This window comes from Plectropomus leopardus, chromosome 7 (genome assembly GCF_026936395.1).
Source record: "Plectropomus leopardus strain MGB_pleo_1.0 chromosome 7, ASM2693639v1, whole genome shotgun sequence".
In the NCBI taxonomy this organism is placed as follows: domain Eukaryota; kingdom Metazoa; phylum Chordata; class Actinopteri; order Perciformes; family Serranidae; genus Plectropomus; species Plectropomus leopardus.
Window position 1 is genome coordinate 13990696 of NC_142182.1, and position 12464 is coordinate 14003159.

Genomic DNA, 12464 nt, shown 5'->3' on the forward strand with positions numbered 1-12464 from the left:
AATGTGCCTTGTGTTTTGTTACTTCTCCTGGATGTTTGACCTTCACTGTGCAGAATGATGTATGTGCAGAGTTTGACATTAGAAGGCTGTTTTCACATTCTGCTGAGGGAGGAGGGTTTCTCTTTGCTTACCTTAAATCTAACACACAAGCAGGACTTTATGATATCATAACTAGTCTGGAAGCCAATCATTGTCCAGCGTGCAACTTAAAATTTGCAATTTAAAGTGTGAGCTGAACTATTGTGGAAAGCACTGAGACTCAGACGTGTCAGAGCAGTATAGGAAAAATATTATTTAAATATATGTGTAAATGTATTTATGTGTATATACAAATTAGACTCACATATACTGTATATATATATATATATATATGTGTGTTCCACATTTAAACTTTTGGATCAAGACGTACGTACATATTCAAAACCCTGGATTTCTAATGATGGAAGAGTTTATGTAATTTTAAGAATTTTGAACAAGGCAGTTGAACTTTTTTCTGTCTTAAAAATATCTGGAGGGGATTTTTAAACTTTGCATAAATATGAGAAATGTTTGCTTTCATTAGTGCCCTTATGTTCTAAATATAATCTAACACAGCACAGCAGTCGTGCTCATACTGCATGTCACTTATGACTCAACATTAGGCGAGGAAAGATTGCATTAGGGATGATTTTTGCCTTTGGAAAATATTGCAAGAAATATTCCTAATGTAATTTCAGTATTATTCAGAACCACTGGGAAATTAGACTTGTGTTTATGCTGGGAGTTCGTTTTTGTTTCAAATTATAATTGAGGTAAGAGGCGTGCACTCTATATATACAGTACCAGCAGCAGCAGCTGGGAAGAAAAGAGAGGGAAGAATTTCACCCTGAGTGAACTAGTGAAACTTTATGGAAGGAGTGCAAATGGAAATGCTAATTACAAAAAAAAAATCCAGCTGATGCCGGAAAGATTCCATGCTCTATGGTTTAACAGTCTAAATGGGGCCTTAGTGGACACAAGCATGGTGGAGGGTGGGGAAAGGGTGGGAGGAAGAGGATGGGTGTGCAGAGGCAAGGATAGTATAGTCAATATTTACCCTGAGTAATTGGTCTACACTTCCCCCAGCAAGATACACAGACGTCCAGCGTCATCCCTGCCTTATCTCCTCCAATTCTCCCTCACACACCCGCTGTGACCACAGTTGTACACAGCAGTTTTGTGCAGCTGCGCATAATGTCCCGAGATATCCACAACATCATAGTTAAAAGCATATAGGATAAATGAGTGAGTCACTGTGCATGGACACCGTCATGTCCATTAAAGTGCCCCAGGTGACTGTGGGAGTGCCACAGTTCCTACAGAGAACAGCAGTGTGTTATTATTCTGTTAACAAGCTCATAGAGGAGTCTGTAGTGAGCTGTGTAGCCACACTTACTGTAGTAATGAGGTGGGCATGTTCATTACCTCGACGGTAAACCGCTGTACTCCATCGATAGAATGACAGGGGTATTGCAATAAGATGTGTCGAGCCTGCCAAAAGAGGAACCTGGATGCAAGAAGTGCTGCAAAGGTTTGCTATTGGCAGTGTCAGAGACTCATGGGGAAAGATGAGCTGTCTGTCAGCCTTCCTTTATTCACTCCTTTTGGCCGTCTCTCAAGCACACACAACACATACAGCCCTCTCTGTGCTCTCTCTCTTTCTCTCTCATGCTCTCAAAGCAACTGTCCAATTAACCTGATGCCTCTCGAACCACCAGCTCTTTGAAGCCATTTTACACAGCTCCCTCCTACGCTTGTTCTGTGCGGGTCTGAATGGACATTTACATAGTATTTTGTTTAGGAGTTTTGTCGACATTGAGGGTCCTCAATCACATTTATTTTTGGGTCTGTGAACCCTCATGAATGCTGCTGGCTGCTGAGGAATCTATAGCATACAAAGTATGAGAAGAAAGCACAGTATGGTCAGATACAGCTGGTAAACAAGAGGGAAGTTTCAGATTTGAATTGTTTACCTTCTATATGTGACATGAACTTCTACTGTTACTGTGTTCCTCCTCGCCTCCTGATTTCTCCCTCAAGTGTGCATCTCTGTGTCGGTCCCTTTAGTCAGGAAGAGCAAAACAAACAAGGACAGGAGGGGATGAGCCAGGGGAGATTGTGTGAAGGTGGTGCTGTTTTCTCAGATAGATAACAAAAAATTGGCATTTAGTTGTTTTTCCATATACCCGGATGACTCACCATGCTAAATTGCTGTCTACTAGAAAATGGGTCTCTGCACCACCACTGGGTTTAAAGAAGGAGCAGGGGTTGGGGATGGTTGTGGCATCTTGGGCTCCAGCCCGAAATGTTTTGTCAATAACCTTTGGTTTTTTATTTTTTTTTAAATACCATAAACTCTGTATCATTCAGATAGTAATTTATGCCCATGTTGTTTATCCTATTCTGCTAAAGAAATTTAATATTAATATGGTGAGTGTTAACAGTTCAATCATGATGCAGTTAAGATTTGTACATAATGTTGTTTTTTTTTTTTAAAAAAAAAAGGTATTTTATTGTATATTTTTAAATTGTGTTAATCACAGGCCAACACTCCTGACTTTAAGAGGCTGTACCAGGCTGAGTTTGAAAGCTAGCTTCTGAGGAGTGGGGGTGATATAGCGCTCCAAAGTTAGTCTAAATGTTGGCGATGGAAAAACAGCATGGCCATTTCACAGGGATGCCTTGACCTCTGACCTCAAGCTATCTGAATGAAAATGGGTTTTATGGGAACCCATGGGCCTCCCCTTTACAGACATGGCTACTTTATGCTAGTCACATTCAGTCTTTTTGCTGTCATTTAATTGATAATTAACTAATAAAAACAAGCTGGTAAATTGCTTTACCATTTCAAAATGTACTTCAACACTGTTTTGAAATGCAAAAATAATTTATTTAATAAAATTTTTTTGAAAGCTCTAAATATTAAACATTCATTCTCTTAACTCTACTCCAACATAGCATAATGAAAGTAGGTTGCAATATAAGTAACATTTTCTACACTAAATGCCTACTTCCTTAGTTTTGTGAAGGCATTAATCAATTATACCTAACAGTTTTCATTGCACAAATTTGTCGAAAGTTGCGTTTGATGGTTCCTCCCACTAATAAGAAATGATAATTGAAATGCTTTCCAGTCTCCATAAATTACAAAGCCTTTTCTCTTTATCCTTCACTTTTCATTCTGTATATTGCAAGAGACAAAAGAGGAGTTTGCATCATCCCCGCAGAGGATCAGAAGGGTCGTGCCGTCTCATTTATGAGAGGATCTATACATGGTTTCCACAACCTGCTGTGGTAAAAGGGCAGCAGTGGAGGGATGATGTAAGAACAGATGATTTCAATGTGTCAGCGGTACTCTGGGAACTGGCTACATCTACTAAGTGAATATCAACTAACTGTGAACCTGTGAGCTCCGGTTTTGAATTCACAAACACTTAAAGGTCAAACGTTTTCTATTTGTACTGTAGTGCAGTGGATTCCTAAGTAATGAATGCAGCCGCGTGGAGGATGTGTCTCTGTTATGATTAAATAGAGAAGACAAAGCCTGCACAAAGTGAATTCATTTATCTGCTTTATTTTGAAATATTGGAGGAACTGAAACAGCATCTTCTCTTTAAACAGCACTAATAGGATATATTTGATCTCTTTGCAACCTTATGAAATATGTTGGTGTGTTAGAAAGGATAATATGTAACAACACCCTCTAAGAAAGAGAGATATATATAGTGTGACCCAGTCAGTCACTTTAGTGGTTAACCACGCCGTCACTTAAGGCTTAAAAGTCTACACCTCTTGGCAGCAGGTACACCTCCTGCGTCCTGCTCTTAAGTGTAATGAAGTGGCCTATACCAGCTGAACCCAGTTTCAGCAATGCAGCATGAAAGTGTTTCCCGGTCTGCCCGGAACTCCTCATTACCATCCTATAGTTTTGTTTACGAGCTAAACTGCTCTCCGCATAGTGTCAAACCTCAGCCAAAAGGCCATGTTTCACATTCCAGCCCATTATACCGCAGCTGCACTGCGTCAACTAGAAATGCCCCGAACGGACTCGGGGCACATGCTTTCTGCTGAATGCGTTTATTTCCGGTCTGTGTGTGCCTATCTGTGCATCTGTGTCCAAGACACAACTATGTGCTTTGTTTGTATGTGAGCGTTCTTTGGTGTTTGTTTCCTTATCGGCCCGATTATGGTACTGCCCAGCTCTAGACTTGATGCGTACGCCCACAATACTGTTAACACTGAATGACCTCCTCTGCTTTTGTATTCATGAGATTGTCCTCTGTTTATTTGCCCGTAGATTGATATAGCTTTTTAAAGAGAGCCACTGCCTTTATTATTTTTCTATCTTTAGAGAATGGAGATAATAACTTGTTCTTCCATTTTGACTGTGTTGATGAATATCGCTGCAATGCAATATCCCTCCACCTGTTTAATTTCTTCATGGAGTCAGATTGTAATAATCAGATTGTAATAATCTTTCTTGTTGTCCTCTCTCTCTCTCTCTCTCTCTCTCTCTCTCTCTCTCTCTCTCTCTCTCTCTCTCTCTCTCTCTCTCTTCCTGTATCTGTTTATCAATCAGAGAGCCAGCTGCTCCCAGGGAATAACTTCACCACAGAGTGCAATATCCCTGGAAATTTCATGTGTGGAGATGGGAAGTGTGTCCCAGGTGGGTGGCAGTGCGACGGATTGCCCGACTGCTTTGACAAGAGCGACGAGAAAGGCTGTCGTAAGTCCAGTTTAGACTCCGTTATCAAATCTTTTTTTTTTTTCTCCAGCCCTGAACTGTGCTTTAAAGCAATGAAGCTCGATTGCCTATTTAGAGTCATGTCATGTCTTCTCAACTCCTGAACTCTCTCGCAATCACAAACATACATAGACCTACACATAGAGCCATAAGGGCCTTTTAAGCCTAATTCTCTGCCAATTTAAATGGACTTCCTTCCTCAATCCTTCCTTCTTCCCCCACAAGCGTGCCTCCCTCCTCCTCCCTGCCAGAGCCACGGCCCCAGTTTAGCACCAGGGCAAAACTTAATACCATCAAAGCAAAGGCCGATTACGTCTGCGTGCAGAAATAGTATCGCATGCATAATTCTACTGTAAGGCTACAGTAATAGTTCAGTTTTGATCCTCACTTTTAGTTGGCTTTGATCTCTCTGGTCTGCTGCTCCTCCTCTTCCCCCTCCCGTCTCAGCCAGACCTCCACACAAAGATGGGATTGCTGATGAAGATTGACTTTGAGGCCTGGCCACACTGAATGGAAACCCCAATCTCCCCGTATATTCATCTCTTTAACCGTCTCCCATTTTCACTCCTCTCTGCGCCTATCTCATCTGATGATTTTTGGCTTTTTGGCTTGTAATTTGCTTCACAGAGGCTTGTTTCCAATTAGAAAAGCATAACCCTTTTCTTGCAACGATTTTTTTTCTTTCTTTTTTTTTTACCCAGCTAATTCCCTGCCAAAAAAATCACATATGTTTCTTTCTCCGTTCTGTCACCCTTCTCACTTTCTTCTTTTCTCCTCCTCTCCTCCTCCAGCAGTCACTTCTCTCACTGTTCCCTCTTGTTGGCAGCTCAGGGAACAGGCAGACTGCTCTTGACAAAGTTTTGTCCCATGGCATGCCAACACAGTCACACACAGCCCGCATTGCCAAACTTTGCAGTCATCAGTCTTCTTAGTTTGTAATGCCTCGGCCATTTTAAATTATATATATGTAGCAAAGAACATTTCAAGTGCTGTCCCAAACTATATTCTTTAATACACCTTCACTACTGACATCCCCGTAACTTCAAGAAAGCCTTATACTGCTAAGATGGATGGGTTTTGTGCCCCAGATTCACATCACTCAATGGCCTTAAACTGTCAGCAACTGTCAGACTTAGAAAAATAATATCCCAATGTATTTGGACTAATTGCATCAGGAGCAGATACATTAAGTGTTCCTGTTTAATCAAATCACAGTTTGTGTGTCGGCCTCCTACACCCTCAATCAAATGTAACTCAAGTACTTTCACTTTGAACCCACAGACGAGCAAGACTTTTTTGTCTGCTGCTGACACTACATGCTATACCGCTAAAGATAAAAAGCAAGTTATCATAAAGCATCACAGTCAGCCTCGCCTCTCTGCTTGTCAGAGGACTATTTGTGTTTGTTGTCGACGTCTACATTATCTGCTCTGGCATAAGTGGGCCTTATTATCCTCAAATAGATGGCTAGTTGTCAGTCGATATCTCCGGCAACTGCTTCACAAAAATCCTCAGACAGACCTCTGGCTCCATTAGGGGCTCTGCAGGGACAGACACACAGACAGACAGACAGGCGGAGGGAGGGGGTGGGGGGACAAGGGAGTCAGGGAAGGAGACTCATTATGGTGGCTACAGCAGGAGTTCTGTCTGGATGTCTATTATCTGAGGAGAACACAATGCCTGGAAGCTTTGAGACTGCAGTACTGTATTCTCTGCAAGTAGAATCATAATTAGACACCCCCCTCTAAGAAAAACCACACACTCACAGTAATATATATATATATATATATGTATAAAACAGAGGGAGATGGTAAATTTGCCAACTTGAAAGACAGTTTGTTGACTTAGTTTATTCTCCTTCTGTCATTGAGCTACATAAACAGTGCGTTTCAATGTAGACTTTTCAGAAAATAGTACAAATACTTTTATTTAGTGGGATACTGCTAGCAGACTGACTTGTTTTTTTACCTTTATATCACCACGTAGGAAATCACACGGTGTATCTGATGATGTCTGACTAGTGTCCTTCATTACCATGGAGGCAGAGCAGTGTTGACCATCACAGGATATTGAATTTCCTCCTATCTGTAATATGGCCAGGTGCCCTCTGTCTGGTCTCCAAGAATATGTATTTTAATTGTCCATCAATGTAGATGTTTATAGCTTTTTTTAAACCAATTTTTGACCTAATTAGTTAATTTTAAAGGACCAGAGATGAGATCATTAAACATGTTGATTGTATAAATAATGGATGTAGCTGCTATTACAATAACCATTGGCCCACTGTTGTGAAGCCTTGAGTTTGGCATTTTGGACGTCGTCATGTGGGTTCTTTGGAGCCAGAAGTGACCATATTTGGAATAGCTGGGGAGGAGCAGGGGCTGGACCTGACCAGTGTTCTCTGCTCTGACTCATAGACTGTGGCGATGCCTCGTAGACTACATTTGATGTTTGTACAGGGGTTTGTTTCTGATAAGTATGGTAAAATTAGTTATTTAAAGCTATAAAAAGGTTGTTTGATGCCATGATTGTTAGCTATGTGTGCCAGTCAGTGTGCTCGCGATCAGTGCCACTGCTCAGAATTGGTCGAATGGGTGTATGGACAAAAACTGGATACCACAGAGATTGCTACTGTGCAAACTGTCCCCAAATGATGACACCAGTGGAATAGGTCAGTGGCCGTTTCTCGGCTATTTAGTCTTCACAGTTGAAGGAGTTGGAGACACGTTGTCCATCTTCATGTATAGTCTATGTTGTGAACTTATAAAATTCTCTCACACTACTTTTGCTCCAGAACCAGTCTCTATTTTTAGCATGTCCATTTGCACAAGAAGACAGCTGTAGTTAGAGAGTAGATCCCTGTAAGCCCCCGCTGTTTAGCCAGCAGATTGTGCTGATGTGGGTGTCTCTGATCCAAGGAATACTTATGCAGGGCCCGAGGTAAAGGTCATACTGTATGTGGTGACATCTCCCTGGTGTCTCATTAATGAGATTTTTGTTTTTGGAAACCATGTAGCTAACGGCGAAACACAAAGGAGAACAAATCAATTCGGATTTGCAAATTACTTGGTGGAACATGAAGAAATCAATTTTCTTTTGCATCTGTGTGAAATCTGTAAAACTTGATTGCAGTTTTGCAAAGCACACTCACTTGCATAGACAAGGATGCATTGGTTCAATGAGAACAGTGCTTCGCAAGACCAAACCACCCACACATGAACTTACAATGACACCATCTGGCAGACTTTCATTTTTTTTACCAGTAGAAAAATTTTCTTTCTGCCTTTTTTGTTGACCTGGGTATATTTTTATTCCATTGCTATCTGTGGGTGAAGAAGGTCAGAATTGAATCATGCAAACCCGGTGTGCATTTTCTCACCTTTATTTATTTCCCTATTGTAGATATGTCCCAGTCTGTTATGCCTCATAGGCCAGGAATTGTCTCTCTGTTGGTCAGGGGAATGTTTATTCACCCAGAAAAGACAGGCTTCTCCTCCCCTCCCAAGCCCTGCTGCTCCTCTCTTGTTTGTTTGTTCTCCCGGTCCCCTCTAGCACAAGGGTCAACTTGAGTCATGTAAATACTTTTTGCAGGCTCTTAAATAACAGTCTGGGCTGAGAGAAGGGATGTAATATCTTCAGCCAGAGTCTTATTGCATTAAAGATGCAGCTTATTGTATTACTGTCCTGCTGTGCAAGGCCAGGACCCCCCTACAGATCGTTTTAATCAAGTCCAATTTTTTTATTTATTTTTTTTGGCCTAACCTCTGGTTTGCACCATGTTACTGAATTTCGATGAAAACATATCAGTTGTTCATAAAGTATCTCTGGAATTGAGCATCTGCTCTATGTGGGTGTGCTTGTATGTATATTTGTTGGCAGGTCTGAGGGGTTTTCAAGCAATGATTCAGAGACAGGCTGCTGACTAATTCCTCACACAATGAGGTCAAAAGTACCACCCTGCTCTCTGGTGTCCGTAACGACAGCCTGGGAGAGTGTTAGACGAAATGGATCCTGACAGAGGAGAGAAGGAGGAGAGCTGACTGAGCTTACTGGGCCTCAGAGCCAGGATTAGCCTCTTTGCCCTTGTCTGGGCAGGGCACGAGCAGGCGAGAGAGGAGAGATGCGTAGTGGGGCCGAAAGGGTGAGTGGACATTATGTATAAAGCAAGAAGTGGGGAATCAAAGACAAGGGGAACAGTTGGCAAGAGAGCAAAGACAGAGAAGCACATTTCACAGAAATTACTGTTATGAACTAGCGGACCTGCAGGCGGAGGCCATGGCCTCTCTGTGAGGAGGAGTTCATGTATTCAGAATTCTACACTTTCAAACTTCTGTGTAAGTTTAACTTTTACTCCTTAAGGGCCATCAGCAGGCCCAATGGCTTTTATGCACAATGCAGAAGAGATGCTCATCTTCTCATATCCTGCTCAAAATGCAAAAACAGTTTGCAAGTCTTTAATCAAGGCTAATGTGCCTGTTTTGCCACTTGCTCAATATTGAAATGACATTATCTGTTATCTTGGATTTCCAGTCACAAATAGAATGATGCTGGTTGAGCCCCCCGTTTCTTAAAGGGGAACAATGCCCATTTATAAAATTCATACATGTTATTTCTAAGGTCTAAGACAGTCCAAAAAGTAAAATAAACATGAACAGCGCTTTCCCAAATCCAAAAACTAAAGTGAACTAAAACTAAAATTTGCGGTGTCATAGGGTATGAAGTCTTGAGCTGCTCCAGAGACAATAAATAAAAGATGTTTTATATAACACTGAGAGCAGCCAGGGAATGTTGTGAGTGTATGGATATATTTTCTCTTTCATCTAAGAACACTACAATGCTCATTTGGGTATAAAAGAGAAAACAAACATTGTGTGGGTCCACAAAATCAGGCTCCCATTCGTTGTCTGTAAAGCTGCTTCAGACTTTATACCCCATGACATCACAAACTGTATTAATTCAAAGTGGTATTATTGTTAGTGCCACTGTCACAAAGAAAAAAGGATTGCTTTCCTTTTTCCTCAGAGCCTAGCAACTAACACCGTATACACAGTTACTTTGGTTGTTCCACCATCTGCCATTTCTGCTTCTGGGGAAATTACAATAACTTACATTGATACTGATAGCTAATGGGGAAATTAAAAGCACTATCCTCCTCTTGTTTTGGTTGCCCAATGGTGACGCACTTCGTAAATTAGCCCGCATTTTCCCAGGTGACCTTACCTAGTGGCAGAAAAAATTGCTTTGTGAGAGCAAGGCTTATAGGGAACGAATGTAAACACAGATGGTCTAAAGCCATTGCTTTGTGCAATCACCATGTACTTCATAATGATAGGGTAAAGCTAAAAACATATCTGTAGCACTTTCAAGAGCTATGGTCGAGACCTACAGGTTGTTCTCATGCACTGTTCATACTCATACCTAAGAAAAGTAATGCACCACAATTTGTATGTAATCCACATAACCATGACTCAGTAATTTGTGTAGAACCCATGTAATCAGGAAGGCAGCGATCATGACCAATGCACTGACAGGAGTAAAGAAGAAGGTAACACAAAGATGGAAAGTCTGTGTAAGGAGGCAGGTTGGAGTGGTACAAGAGTCAAGCAAATACAGGACTTTCCCCCGGGAAATCGGATTTCAGAGCTGTGTGAACCGGGTGAACTCTGAGTTACTTTAACATATGTTGTCACCATTTTTCCTTTCTCAAACCTAACCAAAGTAACTTTGTATGAAGTTCATAACTTTCCGATGAGTATGTTACATCACTCGTGGAAAGCTAATTCATTACATATCACACAAAACATTGGATGAGGATACATAACGACCCCTTAAAGGGCTCACATAATAAATCTGATGAGTCACACAGTGATAAATATTGTGGGTGAGATTCAAAAATACTTTTCTCCCCTGACTTCAGTTATCTTTTCTTGTGAAATAGTAGATCATTTTGTGAAACTTTTTAAAGAGGAAATAACACTATCTTTCACATCAAACGAGATGTTGAATTCATAAGCAATAAAATTAATCCCTACTCAGTTCAGTACACTTGGAGGGTTTTACTGCAACAGCCTTATTTTGTCTGGTAGAATCAGCAGCTAAAGGTAGCCAATGTAAGAAAGCAACAGTGACCACTGCATTTTAACTGACATCACCAAGACAGTTAGTTGAATGATTGACCTCTTTACTTGAGATACACATTTCAGCACCTACCCTAATTCTTTAATTGTCAGTTGTGGCCATACAGTTAAGCAACAGTTAGATAATCCTGCTTTAAACAAAACTATCTATGAATGTAAAATCACAAAACTTTGACATTAATTCTTGGACTCATGCCACTAGTCAAACTTTCTGTATGCTGTACAATTTGCTGCAACCTGACCTATTTGTGCATTATGTGACATGCATGATACAACGACTCTCATTCCTGGCGTGCTTCATTCATTCACCGAGACACACACAGGAGGGACAACAAATTGGAGGCCCACACAAGGGGCTGATGTTTTGTCAGTTAGTTTAAAAGTCTATTAATACTTCATAACAATCAGGGATAAAACCATTTGATGTTTTCATTACCCGATGCACTGTTTATTGATCCTGTTAGCTCTTCACAACATTCACAAGCAAAATGAATTCACTTCATTGGATTACTGGAATATTATCACGCTATTGCTTTCTGCAGTCATAACACAGCCAACGCCTGGAGCAACATCAATGGTGCTTTTTGTTTTTCTGTGTACTGACCTCCACAAAATGCCCATGAGATACTGAGTTCAAAAGGAGCTGCTAAATGCTTATCAACAACAAAGTTCTGCTTGACAGCAGGGGTGGAAATAGCTAAAAGGGCTCCTGAGATAGATTGGTTATGATTTAGATATCGGGGCTCACACGCTGCCAATTCCTCAAACCCACCATGTGTAGGGAAGGGGTTGCTACGATTAGGAGTGTGCGTTTATTGCGATAAGAACAGTGACCAATGCACTGACTCAAACACAAAAGAGCCATATACTGCTGACAGATATGCTTTTGTTCTTCTGTTGTCTTGTGTTCACACTCCGCTTCATTGCGCATAGGTGTTCTTTGCCCTGAGAATGTGTTTGTGTCTATGTCTTTGTGGGTGTGTACTTATAGAAGGACAAAGTGGAAGACAGAGCAGGGGGGATTGGAGGAGTTTGGTAGAATTAAGCCCTTTTACACTGCCTGTTCAAAGTGGTAATATTGCGCCATTATGCAGCCTTGCAGGCCTCTATAAACGGTATGGTTGCAGGATGGGGGGACAGAGTTGTCTCGACTTTGAGCCAACAAGGGAGGTACTAACAGCATCGGAACAGTGTCTATGTAGAAGGGACTGCTGGCAGGATGGGATTATGGGCAGAACAGGTGTGAAGTTTTGACGCATATTGTGTGTGCGACCCACCGTGAGAGATTTAAAAAGCAGCTGATAGCAGTTAGCAACTAAATTCAAAGAAGAACAGCAGCCGAAACTGTCGAAAAATTGGGATAACAATGAGGTCCAGGAGCTCTGTGGTCTTACTACCATGTTATTCAATTATTATAATTAAGAAAGGGCTGCCAATGTGTATATTAAATGTCACACTAGAGGCAAATGCTGTTGTGTTACGTCACGCCTGTCACATCTTTTTTTCTTCTGCAATGCTGGCATGCTATCTAAAAGTGTTAAGAGGGGACTTTGTAGCAGCCCTAT

The 12464-nt window shown here is 41.2% G+C and overlaps 1 protein-coding gene across 2 annotated transcripts in view; it reads left to right on the forward strand.

Annotated features, from left to right (window-relative positions):
- Positions 1 to 12464, forward strand: part of ldlrad3 (low density lipoprotein receptor class A domain containing 3) — an 87558-nt gene that overhangs the window by 25849 nt on the left and 49245 nt on the right. For both annotated transcript variants that reach the window (XM_042496802.2, XM_042496801.2), the window contains exon 2: positions 4598 to 4744. In XM_042496802.2, coding sequence (XP_042352736.1) covers positions 4598 to 4744 — 147 coding nt within the window. The remainder of the gene's footprint in view (positions 1 to 4597; positions 4745 to 12464) is intronic.